This window comes from Hypanus sabinus, chromosome 5 (assembly GCF_030144855.1).
Source record: "Hypanus sabinus isolate sHypSab1 chromosome 5, sHypSab1.hap1, whole genome shotgun sequence".
In the NCBI taxonomy this organism is placed as follows: domain Eukaryota; kingdom Metazoa; phylum Chordata; class Chondrichthyes; order Myliobatiformes; family Dasyatidae; genus Hypanus; species Hypanus sabinus.
The window spans coordinates 135,745,183-135,766,879 of record NC_082710.1 but is presented as its reverse complement, the minus strand read 5'-3'; the positions used below and the strand labels follow the sequence as shown (position 1 = coordinate 135,766,879).

Genomic DNA, 21,697 nt, shown 5'->3' with positions numbered 1-21,697 from the left:
ATCCATCTCATGGGGAAGTAAATAATAGCCAGCAAACTATGTAAATCCTACACGAGTTTCATCGACCATATTTGGAGTGATGGATGATATATCCCTTAGGAGATGATCAACCCCATCAGTGAAAGGTTGGCAGTGGTTAGGTAATGGGTGGTACAGTGGAACTGAGAGAAATGTCAGTGACTCACGCTCAACAGACCCAGGGTCCACCCTGACCCCAGTGCTGACCATGTGATCACTCTTCCCTTGATGCTCCGGTTCCTCTCACATACCAAACACTGTACATGCTTCCTAGTAGCTTAATTTACTATTACACACTGCCCAGGTGTACTCAGGTAGCAAAACGATCAGAATAGATTTGATAGGCATGTGAGCAAAAATGGATATCATTGCTGGCAGAAATTTGAAAGGCCATAATGATCTATGACAAAAGGAAACAGGAAACGCCATGAATTAATTCAGCTCAGCACATCTCAGTAGGGTGTGTCTGTATCTCAGTCTGTGTCCGAAGTTAATGCTCTGTTCTGAATTGGAACTGATGTTGGGACTAAGTTTGCTGGTACAGAGAGCAGAAGTAGGGTTCCTATTTCCTAATACAAAACAGTGATCACCCCCCCCCACACCCGACTGAAAACACAGCCACATTCTTAATCTATCCATTGTTTACAGTTCAGTTGTACCATATGAATAGAGTGTACTGGGTCTATCCAAAATCAGGGCAAGGAAGTGCATTCTTTTGTGTTTAAAAGCATGGATGAACTTCGATTACACCAGATACTGTAACCAGGCTCTGACAGATATTCTTGCCCAGCCCTTCATATCCAAACTAGGGAGGCTGATCTCATGCTTCCAGATTATTCCATAGTCCTACAAATTGCTCTGAGCCATGGTAGTGTAGCTCAAAACACGCATGAAAACTCCATCAGCCAGCATAGGCCAACCCCCAGTTTTGCTAGGTTGTCAGAGAATTATAATAACTTCTAATGTCTCTGACACACAGTGATGCTTAAGATGTATTAAAATTCATATTTTAATTAAAATGTACTTATTAAAAATTAAAATTAGATAACTAAAAAAATCTGAACTCACTTAAGTAATTAAAAACATAACATTAAACAGCAATAATTAAGCCACATGCCTTCCCCTTCGCTTCCTCAGTCATTGTCTGTCAATCTTCATTGAAATCAGTCAGATCGCAGATCCTGCACCAGTCGCAAGCTAGCATAAGATCTCAAAGACTGTTCACCTTACAAGTCAGGGCTATCTTAAGAAGATCAATTTCCATCATTGGCTTGTATGTGTCAGGTCGTGGAGTGAAAGAAGAAATTCTGCATTCTGCTTTGAAGTCAAAGATATTACTGAACACACTAGAGATATTGGCGTCCAAATCCATAGCTCCATGCTGCAGAGGATGATAGGGTGCGAAATAAGTTATATGGTATACTCAACTTTATTAGTTGAGGCATTGAGTTCAGGTTAGCGTTAGGGTCAGCAATAAGCTTAAGAGTCAGGAAGTTATGATGCAGCTTCATAAAATTTTAGTTCTTGAGTTTTTCATTCAGGCCATGATACCACATTAGAGGAAGAATGTCAAAGCACTGGAGAGGGTACAGAAGAGGTTTACCAGGATTTCAGATTATTTATTGTCATTCTTCAGTATACCAATGTATAGGGGAACAAATTGACTGTTACTCTGGATTCAATGCAGCATATAAACACAGTAAAAACAAAATAAATAAAAAGGTATAAGATTAGTTTATATGTACATAAAGTAGATGAATATCTGCACAAACGGTGATTCCAACAGGAAATGAAGTTGTGGTAGATGGGGTGGGTTAATGGGTGAGGGTGTTGATCAGTCTCATGGTTTGTGGAAACAACTGTTTTTGAGTCTGGTGGTCCTGCTGCTTAGCCTCTTCCCTGATGGGAGTGGTACAAGCAGTCCATGAGCAGGGTGAAATAGTTGGATTTTATTTGCCATTTTTCTGTGTATATATCCTTGAAGGTGAGTAGGTTGGTGCTGGTGATGCACTGGGCAGTTTTAATTACCTCTTGACAACCTTAGTGCAATTTCCATACCACATGGTGATGTAGCATGTTAGGATGCTCTCAACTGTATATCTGTAGAAGGTCATGACTATTGATGTGCACTGTCCAGCTCTCTTTAGCCTCTTCAGAAAGTAGAGGCATTAGTGAGCTTTCTTGACTGTGGACGATGTGTTCTGGGACCACGACAAATTATGCAAGATATGTACTGCTCGTAGTTTCCACTACTGTGCTGCTGATATAAAGAATGAATGGTGCAAGTTTTCCTTTGTCTCATTGACATTATTTGCTTGATACCAGGCCTCAAGCTCTTCCACATCCGTAGGCCTTCTCATCATTGTTGGTGATTAGCCCCACCACTGTCATGTCATCAGTGAACTTGACAACGTAAATGTATGTCAGTGGGCTCAGCATACAGGCCCAGGGGAGGGGGAGGTGATGGTGCATCTTGAATATCTGAGGTCTGTTGGTTAGGAAGTCCAACAACCAGTTGCACGGTGGTGTATTTAGACCCAAGGACTAAGCTTGCTCATCAACGTTTGTGGAACAATATTGTTGAATGCCAAACAGTGGTCCAGAAACAGCATTCAAACATAAACCTGGATTAAAGGCTATGTGCTATAACAAGACAATGGACAAGCCAGGATTATTTTTTTGAAGTAATGGAGGCTGAGGTGAAACCCAATTGAAATTTGTAAGATTGTGGCAGGCGTACTCTGAGTGGACAGCTGCTATCTTTACAGCAGGATCAATATGTCTAATTCTAGAGGGAATGCATTTCTTGTAAGAGGGGGAAAGTTTAATAGAGTTGAGCTGAGCAAACAGAGGGGGATATGTGCCTGGAATGCACTGCCCACAGTGGTGGTGGAAGCAGATGTGATCAAGAAATTTAAGAGACTCTTAGATAGGCATCACTGAATAGTTTCCACAACCTATGGACACACTTTCAAGGGCTTTTCATCTCACGGTCTTGATATTTATCATTCATCTATTTATGTATTTATTTATTTATTTATGTATTATTATTCCTCATTTTTCCTTTTGTATTTGCAGAGTTTATTGTCTTTTGCACACTGGTTGTCCACCTGGTTGTGACCCTTCATTGACTCCATTATGGTTATTGGATTTATCGAGTATGCCCACAAGAAAAGAAATCCCAGGGTTGCATATGCTGACAAATATGCACACATTGATAATAAATTTTCCTTGAATTTTGAATATGCAGAGAATGGAGGGATAGGACAGAGGGATTTGTTTAGTTAGATGTTTATTTACTAGTCTTCTGGGCCAAAGGGCCTGCTTCATTGCTCTCCTATGCTCCACTATTTCACCAGGACCTGCGAAAATGTAATAATTATGCAGCTAAATACCTACTGTATATTTTGCAACCACTGGCCTCATCTAGCAATACTCAGACCAATGATTGAGGGGGGGGGGGCTCAACCACAGGAAATTAGCAAGTAAACACCCAGAAATAATTGCAACTGTATCACTTTTTTTGTATTACCCGATTCGCCTTCCTTCACCTCTGCCCACATCGAATCAGGTAGCATTTAAAGCATCCATTAACCATACATTAGGCTTAGCTTGGAAAGTCTCACAGGAAGGAACTCACGGACTCTGTCGGATGAGCTCTCTGTCCGAGCTGGTGAACTCGATACGCTGCTGCTCCGGTGGGAGGAAGGATGACTTCCTGGATGGCGACCATCTTCCAAAGATGGGGCAGGTGAAGGACTGTCAGGGACACGTTCCTGCAAACATAAGCGATGACGTGTGAATTATACAGGTCCATGAGAAACTGCACACTTTAGCAAGATTCCTGACCTGATCCTAATTTGATCCAACAATACCAAGCCAGGGTGAATACAAATTCTGATTAAATATTTGGATCAACGCATCATAATGTTTATTGAAGTCAAGTCAGTGGTAGCCTTGATTACAATGCTAAAGCTCTTGGGGTGGATCTTGAAATTGGGATATCTTGACTCAGACATGAAATGTCAGGAAGTGTTCACAGTAAAATGGTGGGATAAAAGTCTTTAAATACTGCACTCTATCAGGTGAAGAAATTCATAGAGCACTAAGGGGGCAACATTCCCTAGACTAATATCCAATATGTTGGCTGGTGCATGAACTGAAAACATACTGCAATTCTTGTGTGTCTTTGTCTCTTTAATATATTGTAGGTCATGGGTTGGGGAAGAGCTGTTGAAAGAAGCTTTATATCTTTGAGAATGATACAACTGGCAGCTACTCAACACTGATGGTGAAAGGAGCGAATATTTAATTTTTTTAATTTTATTGAAATAGGTAGCAGAATAGGCACTTCTGATCCTTCGAGCCGCGCTGCCCAGCAACCCCCAGTTTAACCCTTACCTAATCATGGGACAATTTACTTTGACCAATTAACCTATCAATCGGTACATCTGTGGAATATGGGAGGAAACCAAAGCTCCCGGAGGAAACACACATGGTCTGGAGAGAACGTACAAACCCCTTACAGGCAGCAACAGGAATTGAACCAGGGTCACCTGAACTGTAAGGCATTGTATTAATTGTTACACCATGTTGAGCTAATTAAGTGCCATTGGAATTAGTCCTTCCCATACAAGTAAAATGTGTGTAGCAATACACTTCTCATGTATCAATTATATTTTACCAAAGGCTTTGAGGAGGTGATGTGGGAAGGGGAATGAGCCTCTTACCACATGATATCCTCCCTCTGTCTAACTCATATCATGATATGATGTTTCATTACCAATTCTGATGGCATCTCGGTGCCAAGAGACAATACATGCAAAGCTCTTTACCAGAATATAGCGATCAAAATCAATAGCGCTTGTAGCCGCCATAACAGATGGTATTAGCTTAAGACTACCTTTCTGTTAATTCAGTCACCCTGGATGCTACATGAGCAGTAATATACTGATGTGTACATTTCATTTTAATGAGAATAGCCATCAAAAGCTAAAGGTTGTTTCATGACAATGTGACTGTAAGGTTATCAAAGCTGGAACCACATTTGAAACTGTCCAAGTCTTGGCTAAAACACAATCAATCTTTTTACTGGTTCAATAAATGTCTCCTACAAACTATTCCAATCACCACTGCAAATTTCCATTTAGGGAAGACATGGAGGGGAGATAAAAATAAAGATTTTCAAGGGTTACAAAGCTGTCAACAGGCATGTTTTTAAGTTTTTCAAATGACCTTTCCTTCACCAATTCCATTCCAATGTAGCTATGTAGTTGACTAGTATTTCTTAATATTGGGCTTTTGAAACTCTGTTATTCACAGAGAAAACCGTCAGTAGATTTTTTTAAAACTTGATTAAACAGGATGGCATAAAAGATGCTTTGAGAAGTTAGTGGGGAGCTGTATACTTGAACAGCTTGTAAAAGGTATTCCTGGATTGCAGTTGGGTAGGATTTGGATCTGCTGATGAAGAATGAATGGATAATATTTTTAATAAGGACTCTTTATGCTTTGAATGAGAAATCTACAGGTGAAGGTTTTCCAAAGTACCCAGTGCCTCTGACTATTTCAGTGAAACACAGCCAAAAGTTTTGTAACTCTCTTTGGAGCAGCATGGTATATTGTATGACCAAAGTTTGCAGATAGGGCATAGTGCAGCAAGGTGCACCTCCGGTATACAGGAAGAATGCATTGCAAGGTGGAGTGCGTGCCAGTTAACAGGGCTACGTAAGTCATCAAAATTGTGAAATGTCTTGAATATCATTGAGAATAAACTCATTATTTCCAATGATACTCTGGGTAAATATTCTAACATATTCAGAATATTATGCTGGTGTAAATTCTTTGGAGAGTTAGAAGTGAGTCTCTCATAGCATGTTGTCCAGCTGGTGACCTGTCCCTGTAGTTATAATACTTATCGATTTGGACTGGTTTAAGTTTTTAGTTACGTTTAACCTAAGAATGTTGAAGCTGGGTTAACCTAATGATGGCAATTGTTGAACATCTTGGGCAGGAAGGAAATTGAAGTGAATGTCAACCTGCAGAGATTCCATTGTCTTTCAAAATGGAAGTACAGGATGGATTGGTTTCACATGGATGGGTTAGGATTATATGAGAAGAACAGGAGTCCACTATCAAGGGATCTCTCCTTTTTCATCTGACCCACAGAGTCTAGAACCCATTATCTAACCCAATTTTGACTTGATTTATACCTGCCACTCCATTTCAAATCTCAGTTCAGGCAGTTTGGAAAGTAAAACAGCAGCCAATTTTAGGCATGTGACTTTGTTGACTACAGGAAAGCAAGTTAACTTCCCCTCCAGACAGCTTGGGTTAAAAATCACCCCCATCCTTTTGAACTAATCCTCTTCATATTTCATTGTGCCTGAAGCAGTGTAGCATCACTATCGTCTTGCCCTACAATGAATTAACACAGTTTACTCTGCAAGTAATAAAGGCCTCATAAATCATCAGTGACAAACTCCTCTGAGAAATCTGGGTCTTACTCACATATGGAACAAGCCCATCATTAGTCACTGTGAATTCATACATTATACAATACTGCAGAATTCATAGTTCTCATTTCACACACACACAAAACCGATGTACTTACATCTTTGTATGGATTGGATTGAAGCAGAATCATTGATTATAGTTTTCAGATGTGGGGATTCACTTAACCAGAGTTCAAATCAACTGTTTGAATGCAAGCAAACACATGTTTGCTATACTTCTCACTTATCTGTGAGTCACATGTGACAAATTCAATTCCATTTTAATGAAGCAAAGCCCCTTTCTGGAAACAAACCTTTCTTTCATGTCTATGCTTATCTCCAGTACTGTATAATGATTAATAAACATTTTTAAAAAATAGAACCACATTCTCTTGGCAAGTTCAGGAGAGATTAGACATAAAGGGTTATTTGCAGCTGATGAAGTATAGTATGACAATCCTGAATCTAATATTTTTATATACGGAGATACAGCACAGAGCAAATCTGGGCTGCCCAGCAATCCCCAATTTAACCCTAGCCTAATCATGGGACAATGTACAATGATCAATTAGCCTACCAACCAGTAAGTCTTTGGAATGTGGAAGGAAACTGGAGCATCTGGAGGAAGCACACACAGTCACGGGGAGAATGTACAAACTCTTTACAGTCAGTGGTGGGAATTGAACCTGGGTCACCTGTACTGCAAAGTGTTGTGTGACCATACCACCCTGCAGACCCTGAAACCTCTGACCAGCTGCTACAGGTCTTCCACAACTGTTCATTCAAGTTTTTCTAGGACCAGCACCTATTCTCAAGATGCAGTAACAGTGGTTCATAGGTGCACATTCCCAGTACTGAGGCCCTCCATTGGTCGAGGTCAACCATGGATGTTTCATCCCAGTTGTCTCCATGATACGCAATCCAGTGCAGTACAATATGGAGAGCAGCTGCTATCCATGTAGAGGGCTCTCCCTTTCCACCCAGCTGATGAATCCAAAGGAACGGCAGAGACTGATATAGTTTGGCATCACTGGCATTGCAAGAGTAGTCCGTCAGAGTTCAACTCAACACAGGACTGCCTTAGAGACTCCACCTCTGCGTTTTTCCTTGGTGTTTGCCCCCAAAGCCTTTCCCATGAATAGGTGTGGCCCCAAGGCAGCAGAGGTTTGAGATCAGAGTTTTCCTTCTCCTAGATGAGCTGTCAACCATGGCTGATGAGCCCCATCTGCTCGAAGTGACTGGTTTTAAGACACCAGTGACCTGCCTTGCCCCTTCTCCTATCAGTAGAAATGGTTCTGACAGGCTTAGTAGCTAAGCTACACATGATAGCCAGGAGCTGGGCTTGGTTGTCAGAGACTATCTGAGATACACACCATTGGGAGCATTTAATAGGTAGTGGGAGATTATCCCCACTAACACCCCCAGGTATAATAACCTTAAGGAAGTGGTTAAAAATGATTAAAAAGAAATGAAAGGATACCTTTATACATGCCTGAAAGAGGTGTGAGGGCAGTTATATATGCCAGTAAAGAGATTAATGCTCATTCCAAATCTCCAGGGCAACAGAGCTCTTCAAGTGGGGTGAGAGTAAAGGGATGGAAAGGTAAAAATATTTTACCTTGAATTTATTTTGCAATGGGTTTATATGTCCATTGCAACTGCTGGCTGGCACACTGCTGCATTTGATACAACTGTGCATCACAGCTCCATAACTTGAACCTGCACTGCTTCCTGTTTGTGGTTGCTTATTCGCCCTGTGACTGTGCAGGTTTCCTCTGGCATCCTGAAGACGTGTGGCTTGGCTGGTTAACTAGTGAACTAATTCTGGGATGCGAGTGAGTGGTAGAATCTGAGAGAGAGCTCATGGCTTACAGGGAGATTTAGCATGGAATAGGATTGTCGTGCGAGCTACCAGGGACTTGATTAGCCAGAAAAGTCCATGGAAAATACGCACAAAGTAAAATCTCAGTCTTTAAAGATGCGAAATAATCTAGTCAATGGTGTTACAAGAAGAATAACTGAATTTATGTAGCATTCATAACAGTGCAGAAACATTCCCAGACATTTTGGTGTGAAGAAAGAGTAGGGTGATAAAATATCATTTTCATTACATCTTGTAAAATGATATCATTCATTATCACTAAATTTGATGAAAGGTCATTGACTCAAAACATTAATTCACTTTCTCTTCTCCACAGATGTTCCCCAAAGAGTTATTTCCAGTACTTTTTAAAAAAAACTAACTTGATATTCAAATTTTGTTTATCTTTACTTTCAGTTTTCTTTCTAATATAAAAACATTCACACATGCTTCTGTGGTCCTTCCATCCCTGCTAAGATAGGGAATGACTAGAGTAGTTGCAGAAAGTGGTAAGTGATATTTGTGATGATTCTCCCAAAAAGTAGAAGAGAAATGAAGGGCCAAGACCAGCATGTCTTTTATGCCTTTTCCTCAGCCAACATTCACTTGCCTGAACATTGAAACAGGAGTTGCAGCCAAGACGGGGAAAATTTGCCAGCTGACCTCACTCTCTCTGTGGAACTTGCACATCAAATGAAATAAGCATACACATATACACCACGTAGGTGAACTGTCGGGTCTTCATGGTACAAAGAGCTCAGCTAGTGAGACAATGCACAAACACACCACAGTGACAGTAGTCCTCAAATATCCAAGGGTAGATATTCACAGTTTTGTTTGACATAGTCAAAGAAATGTGTCAGAGGTAAAAATATTTACTGGCATTCAATATTCAGCTTTCCAGAAATAGATGAATGATGAAAAATATATCCTTAATAATGATTTAAACAGCTCATAAAAATCACAGCACCTACTTTGTTTGCTGTTAGCTTGGATATCTCATAAACATACCAGCCTTTGATAAGATACTGCTGAATTCTTACCAACACTGTTTGAAACATTACTGCAAAACAGACCATCGACATTCCAAGCAATGGGACTGTTCACAAAATAGGGTAAATTTACCTTAATAACTGAAGTTTCCATTCTGGAAGGGGGACTTTGTACTTGTGCTGCAGCTGCCATGTTAGCGATAGTGGTAAGGTGGTTCATTTGGGTCATTGCCATGGTAACTGAAGCCGGAGGTAGACTAACAGGAATAAGTGGATGGGGCATCATCATAAATGGGAGCTCCAGACCTGAAAAGGAAAATAGTTATTAGAATAATGCAAGAATTATATGTTTAGTTGACTCTGAGAATAATGGGTGTTAGGAAAAAAAGATTTTAAAAGGATGTTTAACTTTCAATGGTTTATGCTTCAGGTTTCCTACCTCTGTGTTTTTTCTTCGCTTTGTTGCAATAGAAATGAATTTCAGTGGCTAAGCACAGCACAGAATTGCTATATATTGTGAGTTCAATAGATGGGATCGAAGATGCTCAAAACCCAAATTTGAAAATGGGATATTCTCCTTGAACCATGACCAATATTCATCTCTCAATCTAATCCTCTGACCAGTAGGTGATCTTTTACCTCTTTGATTATGTCTGGGATCTTGTTGTGTGGAAAACTCATTGCTATGACTGCCCGTGACACATTGAGGTTGGGATACATAAAAGGTGGAACACAGATATCCCAATAATCAGCTGAAAGTTTCCCAGGTTATAGGCATGTGTGCAAATATTTGACCCAAAATATTCTATCCATTGACTATTGGGCAGAATGCATCAAAGCATGATGTCTCACACCACCAGGTTCAAAAACAGTCAATTCTCTTCAACCATTTGGTTCTTAGACCAAAATACACAATTCTAAACAATAGCTCAGTAACCCAAAACTGTGACTAACAACCCTTTTGTCACTGTTTTTTTTCTATGGGTGAGGGGGTCAGGGATTGTTATTGATGCTTTTTTTATTCTGCAAGTGAGGGGTCAAGGATTGCCATTGTTGCTGTTTTTTTCTGTGAGGAAGGGTTAGGATTTGATGCTATTGTCACAGTTTTTTTTCCGTGGAGAAGCGGATAGGGGATTTTGGGGACTGTGAGTTTATTTTTCTTTCTTGTGCTGGGTGGGGGGGAGTTGATCTCTTTTCTTTCATGAAACTCCCATGGTCTTTCTGTATTTCATTGCCATCTGGAGATGATAATTATCAGAGTTGTATTGTATATGCATACTTTAACAATAAAATGAAAGTTTGAACCTCTTTGAAACATTACTTTGCACCACAGCACACTTCCTTTTGTTCTAATGGAATCCTTTCTTGCATAATTTGTTTAATTTATGTCTTTTTTGTGAATTTTGTTCATATAGAAACATTGAAAACCTACAGCCCAATATAGGCCCTTCGGCCCACAAAGTTGTGTCGAAGATGTTCCTACCTCTGAAATTACTAAGCTTACCTATAGCCTTCCATTTTACTAAGCTCCATGTACCTATCTAAAAGCCTCTTAAAAGACCCTATTGTATCCGCCTCCACCACTGTTGCTGGCATCCCATTCCACACACTCACCACTCTGAGTGAAAAACTTACCCCTGACATCTCCTCTGTACCTACTCCCCAGCACCTTAAACCTGTGTCCTCTTGTGGCAACCATTTCGGCCCTGAGAAAAAGCCTCTGACTATCCACACGATCAATGCCTATCATCATCTTGTACACCTCTATCAGGTCAACTCTCATCCTCCTTCGCTCCAAAGAGAAAAGGCTGAGTTCACTCAAACTATTCTCATATGGCATGCTCCCCAATCCAGGCAACATCCTTGTAAATCTCCTCTGCACACTTTCTATGGGTTCCACATCCTTCCTGTAGTGAGGCTACATGGTTCATCTGATACCATGGGCCTGTTGTGGTACTGCAAGTAAGTTTTCCATTGCATCTGTACATACTCTACATGTACCTGTCTATTTGACATTAAATGACTTTGATTTTAAAGATGCATTAGGATACTGCTCAAAAAGCTGGAAAACTTAAATATATGACCTTGGGGCATTCTAAACATACACTAGGCAGAATATGAAAGTAATGCCTTGCACTTAGAAAACATCTTTACATCATTCATCCATGTTTAGTTTTTCTAAACATGCATGAGGTGGTTTTTAACCCAGCCAACCATTGCATCCTTCCACCTGGTGTTTTTTTTCATTGCTCCTAGCTTTCTTAATTTAAACTATGTCCCCCAATCCAGAGTACCTGACACATCTCCACAATTTTAAGATGACGTGATTGGGTGAAATGGAGCAGGTGATCACCAAGAGTTGGCAATCTGGAATGCTAAGAACCACACGACTTGCATTGCTATCCACACAAGAATTAATTATTTTAGTTCTCTTTCTTTTGGCTTCTGGACTTCAGTCTTTGAATCTCTTGTACTGCATGGTTTGCCCAACTGTCTCCCAAAATTCCACGTAAACCTCATACAGAAACTCCAGGTTCTGCATCAGTCAGGTTGCTATGGAAGGTAACACAGGGTGGAGTGATAACAAAGCAGAAAGTCAACCTCTACAGCTTTAATTCCACTCCCACACATGTTCCAGAGATTGCTAAAGTTGCTTCTCTAAAGCCAAAATTCACTTTGCACCAATTAATTCACCATAACAAGAATGCTTCACTGTACCTCCTGACTATACTGGACTTTAAGCAACAGCAACAGGAGTAGATATTTAGAGCAAAGAGCAGAAATCTCCTTATTCATACCCTCCTAAAGATTCTGGGCATACCATGTGCTCTCTTTTTAGAATGGAGAACATCAATGTACACTGAATCATAGAAAGTCTACAACACATTTGAGGATTTTTCCCACACAATTCCATCTCCAGCACAAGGCTCCAGATCTTCAAGTTCCCATTCAGCACATTTTGAAAGTGATGAGTGTTTTTGCTGTTTTCAGGCGGTGAGGGCTGGATTTCTTTCGTCCTACGGGCCAATTTGTTTTCCTAGTTTCCTCTCTCTTCTCATTTTAAACCTATACCTCTTCCCATGCCCACCTTTACTTTAGGGTATGAGTCTCTTGACAAAGGAAATGGGTCCTCTTTATTCATTGCATCTGGGCCCTTCATGATTTTGTACACTGCTTATTCCTATTCTATAAAAATGTTTAAAAAAAGTTAAAGTCTGTCCCTTATAGGCTCATCAGGCTAGTGCTTATGCCAGTTTCTGTGGCGTGAAGTGACTGAGAGCACGAGACTACCCCCCCCCCCCCCCCCCCCCCCCCACCACCCCCAGTTAGGACGCCAGTGTATCGCGAGGTTATCCCGCACCCGCACCTGGGTGAACTGGAGCAATGTGTGGTTAAGTGCCTTCTCACAACACACTGCCTCGGCTGGGGCTCAAACTCACGACCTACAGATTGCTAGTCCAACACCCTAACCACTTGGGAATGTGCCACATTCTTAAAAAAACACCTCATCAAATATTACCTTGCAGAAACAATTTCCAGTCCTAATGTAGAGGACAGTAGTTTTGTTTGTAGGGAAATGAATCAAATTTCAAAAGTGGATTTCAATGTGCATATGCTGCTCACTTTTGTATTTGGAATACACAACAGACATACACAGACTACCGGAAGTTATGGAAGCTTTGAAACCCTGTGAAAGCACTCACAGTGGACAACTTTGCATAATGTTAAGAAATATAAATGTTAAGAAATATAAATACACACACATACCAGAATTAAGTATATGAAGATTGATTGAGGAGCAGGTAGAGTTGAGGAAACAGGAAGGATGCAGAAGGACTTAGACAGATTAGGAGAATGGGCAAGAAAGTGGCAAATGAAATACAATGTTGGAAACTGCATGGTCATGCACTTTAGTAGTAGAAATAAATGTACGGTCTATTTTCTAAATGGGGAGAAAATCCAGGAATTTGGTATGCAAAAGGTCTTGGAGTCTTTATGGAGAAAACCCTGAAGGTTAACTTGCAGGTTGAGTCGGTGGTGAGGAAGGCAAATGCCATGTTAGCATTTATTTCAAGAGGTCTAGAATATAAGAGCAAGGATGTGATGCTGAGGCTTTAAAAGGCACTGGTGAGGCCTCACCTTGCACAGTTTTGGGCCCCTGATCTTAGAAAAGATGTGTTGGCATTGGAGAGGGTCATGATGAGGTTCACAAGGATGATTCCAGGAATGAAAGTGTTATCATACGAGGAACGTTTAATGGCTCTGGGTCTGTACTCGCTGGAATTTAGAAGGATGAGGGGGATCTCACTGAAACCTTTTGAATGTTGAAAGGCCTTGACAGAGTAGATGTGGAAAGGATGTTTCCATGGTGGGAGGGTCTAGGCCAAGTGGGCACAGCCTCGGGATAGAGAGCTGCCCTTTCAAAACAGAGATACGGAGAAATTTCTTTAGCCAAAGGGTGGTGAATTTGTTGCCACATGCAGCTGTGGATGTCAGGTCGTTGGGTGTATTTAAGGCAGAGATTGATAGGTTCTTGATTGGACATGGCATCAAAGGTTATGAGGGGAAGATCGGGAACTGTGGTTGAGGAAGAGAAAAAAAAAACAGGATCAGCCATGATTGAATGCTGGAGCAGACTCGGTGGACCAGATGGCCTAATTCTGCTCCTATGTCCTATGGTCTTAAGTATCATTTGAAAAGCTGTGTCCCCTTCCCCCCATCCCCCGCCCCCAGTTCCAGAACACCATGGCTATCACTAAAATGTCAGTCTCAGATTGTAATATCTTCCAAATATAAATACTGTTATCTCTTAGATTATTTATAAGCATTCTGATTTCACATAACAAAAGGTTATTTTTCTATCATAAGGCCTGTTTGTCAAATCCAAATATTTTCTTAACTCGATTTGGTGACATTAGCCTGGTAAAAAGAGTTAGATTTTTCCAAAGAGAAAATATATTAAAGAGAATAATATTTATTCACTGATGAAATATAGAACACCAGGGAGTATAATTCAACTCCAAATGGCACAAAACAGCTGCTAATGAGCCATTGTTCGTTTCACATGATCCACTATAGAATTACGTCCTCATTTCATTACCAGGGACATGGGCTGATAGTTGATATACATACTTAGATACACGCTGGCCAATAAACGTCATTCATTGAACAGATACAGAACACCTTTCTGAAAGTAGTATCAGTGTTCTATTGTCAAGTGCAAAAGGCTCCACCATCTTGACAGCAAATGAAATATTATAGCTGATCTGAAAGCTATGCTTACAAATTAGAAAATGTTGATATCTTCTTCCTTACTAATAATTATTATTCTGAGAGGGACAAATCAATTGCATGGCACTTTAACCCTGATACAATCTATTCCATGCTGCTGATGCAGATAAACAACACTGCAAAAGCTTCCTTCTCGGACCAGGCCCTCATTTGATGTAATGGAATTGCAAAGTCAAGCATCAAACACTATTCTCAACTTGTCTATTTCTCTGCTGTGCTAGATATGATGAGGCCCTCCATTGGTCAGGGCCGACCATGGGCATTGCATGTTAGCTACCTACGTTACTGCCATCAGTCGATGCACAAGCCAATATGAAAGCTAAGGCAGTACAATATGGAGAGCAAGCTGTTGCCCAGGCAGCATACTCCCCCTTTCCACTTAGCTGTGAATCCGAAGGAACAGTTAAGATGATACATTTTGGCACATATGTTGTTTCAGGAGTTGCCAGTCAATGTTAAACACAACATAGGTCTGATCTGAAGACTCCAACTGTATAATTTTCCTCAGGGTTTACTCCCAAAACCTTTCCTATGAGTGGATATAACCACAAGGCAGCGGAGGTTTGAAAACTGTTTTCCTTCTCCTTGATGAGCTGCCAGCCGTTGCCAGTGAGTCCCGTCTGCCCAAACACAACTGGATTTTAGGAACCAGTAACCCAGCTGCGGCCCTTCTTCTGTCAGTAAAAATGCTTAGCCGCACTGGGTCCAGCAGCTGGACTTGGTTGTCAGTGGCTACTTGAGATGCATGCTGTCGGGAGCATTTAATAGTTAGCGGGAGCTTATCCTCAGCTAACTTTAATGACAATTAAAATTTAATGGCAATTAGAAATTCATATGTAGATGGGAACGAGAGGAAAATAAAAGCTCCAAAGATCTGAAGCAAGAAAGTGAGGAGAAAATGCACTAAAATCAGTCAAATAAAAACCCTGTCTTTCAAACCCTGATATTAACACTTGAATATCATTGTACAGTAGAAATGTACACAAATTATATACTTATTCAACAAAAAGTGGAAATGATTAAGCTTAAAAAATATGTGTACTCACATACGGGGTTAAAAGCAACAAATGTCAGTTAAATTATCATTAGCTAGACTCAGGCATTCTATCAAAGTCTTCTGCATTGTAAAAGAATTAATGCAAGATGTAGAATGTTGCTGAAAGAATAGATCAGCATTAATCCAAGGATAGAATGCACAACCTGGCTCTTAAGTATCTGTTCAACATGCACCTCAAACATTTTTTTAACTATGATTCAAATTGTGATTTTTATTTGCGCATTGAATACCCCTTGAGATGCAGATGATGTCACTACATGTAAAGTAATTAAATAAATGCTGGCAACCTTTAACCCACGTGAGATACAAAGTTGTCTGCTGCACATGGCTGATTTGTAGTGAGCTCAGTAATCTTGTCCCAATGTGGGTATAGTTACAAAGAAAAAAAATGTCAAATACAAGGACATCTGATGACACAGAAAGTTGTCCTCACCATTGGGTAATAAGTGGTTCTGCTGAAGGGATTTGAGGGAATGATTTACAGCGAGGTTTTGCTGGCTGGAGAGGGCAGCATGGCTGACAGAAACCTGCGCCGATGGGGCAGTGGGAGACTGCAGTTTCTCTTTATCCCAGGAGCCATCGATGCTACCTGTAGGACAAGAAATAGAACACATTGTGAGTGAGTTGGTCTTCACCGACCTTTTCCTGCACCCAGTTCCAACTGCTTGGCAACCTGCTATGGGGCCAGGAACTTCCGCTAATGGCCAACAGTGGAGATCTCAGCAATGCCTCGTTTCCTGTGCTTATTACAAAAGAAGTGATATCTTTCTTTTGGTAGGAAATAGATTCCAGAAAAGCTGCAGATCAAATGAGAATTGTCTCCAGGACATTATCACAGCACTCATGTATAAATGACCAAAGTTCTTCTGGTACAAATGTATATGCTGCATTTTCTTATAGTCAACTCAAGCTCAGGAGGAGAGAATTATGAATAGTAACGGAACCTGGCTAGGTGTTTGTTGAATTCACACCTGTTTTCAGATAGGAGTCTTTCTGCTGGTAGAAGGTAATCCCTTCCCAGCACTTATCACTGCTACACACGTCCATTCACCTCCTCCCTCATCTTCATTCAGGAGCCCAGGCAGTCCTTCCAGGTGAGGCGACACTTCACCTGTGAATCAGCTGGCATCATCGATTGTGGCCGGTGCTTCACCTCTTCTACATTGGTGAGGCCCGTGGTAAGTTAAGGGACTGCCTCGTCGAGCATCTCCGCACCATTCGCCACAAGCAAATTCCCAGTTGCCAAACATTTTAAATCCAATTCCCATTCCCATTCTGACATGTTGGTCCATGACCTCCTCGTGTGGCAAGATGAGGCCACCCTCAGGAGGGAACTGTAACACTTTATAGTCCGTCTCCAACCTGATGGCATGAATATTAATTTCTCCTTCCAGTAAAAAAAATCCCTCCCTCTCTCCCCTTCTTCTGTTCTCTACTTTGGCCTCTTACCTCTTCTCACCTGTCTGTCACTTCACCCGGATCCCCTCATCCTTCCCTTTCTCCTATGGTCCACTCTCCTCTCCTACCACCTTCTGGCTATCACACTTCCCCTCCCCCCCATCTCTTTATTCTGGAGTCCTCCCTCTTCTATTTCAGTCCTGAAGAAGGGTCTCAGCCCAAAACGTTGGATTTATTTCTATAGGTGCTGCCTGATCTACTGAGTTCCTCCAGCATTTTGTGTGTGTGTGTGTGTTGCAGTAGATAGTTTTTGTTGGAGAGTGAGTATCCATGACATCATTAATTTTGTGAGCAGTGTAAATTCTGTTTGCACATAAGTAAGAGGTATATAAAATCATGAGAGGCATAGAAAGAGTGGCTGCATTCTGTCTTTTTCCCACGGTTGGAGAATTAAGAGTGAGAGATCATAAGTTTAAAGAGAGAGTGGAGAATTTTTAATAGGGACTTGAGGAGCAACATTTTTTTTTAAATCGAGGCTGTTAAATATGTGAAATGAACTGCCAGAGGAAATACTTGAGCAGTTACAACAACAATATTTAAAAGACAGTTGAACAAGAACATGGATTGGAAAAGTTCAGAAGTTAAAGAGGCTAACTCGGGCAAGTGGGACTAAATAGGATGGACATTGTGGTCAATATGGTAAGCACAGTCCCGCATAACTAATGAAAATCAAAGTTTAAAGTAAATTCATTATCGAAGCAGTGTACATTTGTTACCATATACTGCCTTGAGCGTCATTTTCCAGCAGACATTTACAGGAAAAAATAAATAAACTTTTATGATAAACTGTACATAAATAGATAAAGACTGATAAACATCCAACATGCAAAAGACAAATTGTGCAAACAAGAATTAACACTGAGAATGTGAGTTGTGGTATCCCTGAAAGTGTGTCTGTGATCGTAGAATCAGTTCAAAGTAACGATGAATGATCAACACTGGCTCAGGAGCCTGATCTTTATAGGATAATAACTTCCTGAACTTATTCACGTGCATCCTAATGCTTCTATACCTCCTACCTGATGGTCATAATGAGAAGAGTGTATCATGGGGGTCTTTGATGATGGATGCTGCCTTCTTGCGGTAAAGCTCTATGTAAAGGTACTTAGTGTTGGGAAGGACTTTGCTTCTGATGGACTGGGCTGAATCCACCACTTTCTTTAGCCTCTTCTATTCCTGGACGTTGAGGCTTCCATACCAAGCCACAATGTGACCAGTTAGGATACCCTCCAAAGTGCACCTATAGACATATGTCAAATCAGCTCTATGAAACTGTCAACTGCAATTTGTTAAAATGAGCACAGATTTGTAAAGTTAATACGGAGACTGCACAAGCTGCAATCTGGAGCAAAAATAACAAAACTGTTGGAGGAACTGAGTGAGTCAGGCAACATCTGTGTGGAGAGATGGACAACTGATGCTTTGAGTCAAGACCCTGCACTTGGATTGGAAGTGTAGAGGAGAGTTGGCCAGTATAAAGAGGCGAGGGAAGAGGGTGGAACAAGAGCAGCCAAGCGATAGGTGGAGAGCTGATAGGTAGGTGGAAGTGGGGAGGGGTGGAAATTGTAACGGATGGGGAGGGGTAGAAGTAGTAACTATCTGGGAGCTGAGAGGCAGAGGCAACAAAGGGCTGCAGATGATGGAATCTGATAAGAAGAAGGCGCCAAACAAGGAAGTGGGGCGGGGACTCAGTGGGAGGAGTGTGTGGATGATAAGCAGATGGAATGAGTGAAAGAGACAAAAGCAAGTGGGTGACAGTGGGGATGGTGAAACCCTGCATGTGTGTAGGAAGAACTGAGAAGACCTGGAGTAAACAGAAGTGAGAGAGAGGGGGAGCAGATAACCTGAAATTGGAGAATTCAAAGTTCATTCCATTGTGTTTGTAGACTACCCAGGTAGAATATGAGGTGCTGATCCTCCATTTGGTCACTTAATCTCACCCTGGCAATGGAGGAGGCTGATGACAGACATGTCAATGCGGGAGTGGGGGGTGGAATTAAAATAGCTGGCAACCAAGAGCTCCAGATGGCCATGGCAGATGGAATGTAGGTGCATGGCAACTCCACTGCATTGGCATGGCTCTCATTACTGGAAGAGCTATTTGTTTTCAACAGGGCTACTTTACCCTATTTCTGGAAGATGTTTTCAATCAGGTATTGAGCTCTCCTTAAGGACATTGCATTTAACAAAATGGACAGACTCGAGATACTGAAAAATGCAATCCTGGAAATGCTCGAAGGCCCAGGCAGCCTCAGTGAACAAAGCTCACAGTTAATGTGTCAAGGATGTTGATCTTTACACCCAGATCGGTAATCGGACCTAAAGATGCAGGAGAGATGAGGGAGAGGAGAGAGCAAAATGAATTGTAGGATAGGTTGGATTGAACAATGAAGGGAACCAGGTGAGAGATTGTTAGAAAGATAACAAAAACCATGTCCCAGAAATGTGTGAAAAGAAGGAAATAAACATGAGACATTGCTCACAAAGGGAAGGGAAAACATTAATACACAAAATGTGAGATTATTTGAAATAGGATCATCATGCCTGTTCTCCAAGCTTGCATTAGGGTTCAAGGGGACAGTGAGGGAGGCCAAAGACAGAGGACACAGTGGGGGTGGATCCAAAGCTGGAAGTGACAGAGAGCTCGTGGTTAAGTTTGCAGACTGACCAGAAGTGCTCAGTCTGAACTGTCAGCCAATTTCCAACTGTTTTTATCCCCAATATAGAGGAGACCAGGTTGCAAGTACTGAATGCAGTGTACCAAATGGGAAAAGGTGTGCCCCCAGTCAAAAAAAATACTGCGTCTGTTTTCAGATATGGGACATAACCTGGAAAACTGAATTCCTTTTTCTACACTTTCTACCAGAGGCAGATACAGATTCTCACCCATAATTTGAATGCTACCAATCTGTCTTTGTTTCAAATAAAGTCTTAACCTTGCCACTTGTTAATCGACATTAGCATTCCTGTAAGGTAGGCATTTCTCACAAAGTGATGTGTATTTATGTCTTGAGAATACTAAATGTGCTAATTTCCAGTTTTGTTCAACTCTACTGCCTAAATTGCATCTGTATGGCAGGACAACTTAAAATCCACATCAACAGTATATGGCTATTATACTGGATTTTAATGAATCCAAATTGCCTATGAATTCCAGTGACACAAAACCTATTAATTTAGATTTAATATGAATTAAGACTTAATACAGATAAAACCAGTCTGTATAAAGTATGTTGTGAGCCTTAATGAATATTAACTATGAACTACTCTGTGATAACCTGCTTTAAAAATGAATAGGCTATAGATTAATTTAGACCAGAGATTACACTCATTATTTGCAGCAAATCCAACATTCTGAGTTAGAGAGAGAGCGAGAGAGTAAGTGAGAAAGAAGGAGAGAAACAGGGGTGAGGGGGGTAGAGGTAGTGGGGAGAGTGGGGGGAGAGGAGGAGAGATAGGGAGAGAGGCAGAGAGAAGGGAGAGGGGAGAGGTGGGGTGAGAGGTGGGAAGAGGGGTGAGAGGGAGGGCGAGCAAGGGAGAGGGAGGAAGAGGGAGGGAGAGAAGGGGAGAGGTAGAGGAAGCGAAGGGGGAGGTAGGGGAGAGGGAGAGAGAGTGGGAGAGTGAGTGGGGGAGAGGGTGGAGAGAGAGGGGGGAAGAAAGAGAAGGGTCAGGTGTGAGAGAGAGAGGGGGTGAGATAGTGGGTATAAGAGGGGAAAGAGAGGGGAGAAGAGAAGGGAGGAGGGGAAGAGGGGGTGGAAGAGAGGGGGTGTGAAAGGGGGGCGTGGAATGGGGTGTGGAAAGGAGTGTGAAGGGGTAGTGTGAAAGGGGGGTGGAAGGGTGGTGGAAAGGGGGTGGAAAGGGGGCAGGGGAGACAGGGAGAGAGGAGAAAAAAGGGGTGTGGGGAAAGGGGTGAGGGGGAAGGGGTGGGACAGTTGGGGAGAAACAGTGGGAGAGAGGGTTGTGAGGCAGGGATAGAAGAGGGAGGCATGTGAGAGAGTGGGTAGTGAAGGAGTAAGGGGAGTGAAGTGGGAGTAAGTGGGGGAGAGGGAAGGAGATATAGAGGGAGAGAGGGAGCAGAGATGGGAGTAAAGGGGGTGAGGGGGGGGTGAAGGGGTGTGGGGTGAGGGGAAGTCACTTTTCATCCCCCTCCATAAATGCTGCCTGGCTTGCCAAGATCCTCTAACATTTTGTTTGTGTTGCTCAGGAAGTAATACCTGAATAATTTCAATGCAGCTTCCACCCCAAATTGAATAACTTCACTGCCTCACTGGGTTCAAACAACTACTTCTATATTGGGCCACCCATGATAAATTTCACCAGTAGTTTTTTGGGATTAATATCCACTAATCTTGGGTGAGGCCAGAGTCCAGGTTACGGCAACTAAGGATATCTGGAAGCCACATACCTGATCAACCTATGATGTGATCGGGCTAAGGAAGATCCTGGCTTAGAATAAATTTGGGGGGGGTGGGGGAGTTGAGAGATCTAATTGAAGATGAAAAACAAAGTTGGAGGTGGAATTGTC

The 21,697-nt window shown here is 41.6% G+C and overlaps 1 protein-coding gene across 2 annotated transcripts in view; it reads right to left on the bottom strand.

The window, feature by feature from the left end:
- Window positions 1–21,697, bottom strand: part of dachc (dachshund c) — a 540,735-nt gene that overhangs the window by 119,849 nt on the left and 399,189 nt on the right. The window contains exons 4-6 of one of the 2 annotated variants that reach the window (XM_059970454.1): window positions 16,148–16,303; window positions 9,499–9,671; window positions 3,659–3,794 (exon numbers count right to left, since the gene is read on the bottom strand). In XM_059970454.1, coding sequence (XP_059826437.1) covers window positions 3,659–3,794; window positions 9,499–9,671; window positions 16,148–16,303 — 465 coding nt within the window. The remainder of the gene's footprint in view (window positions 1–3,658; window positions 3,795–9,498; window positions 9,672–16,147; window positions 16,304–21,697) is intronic. The other variant, XM_059970456.1, reaches the window with a different exon arrangement.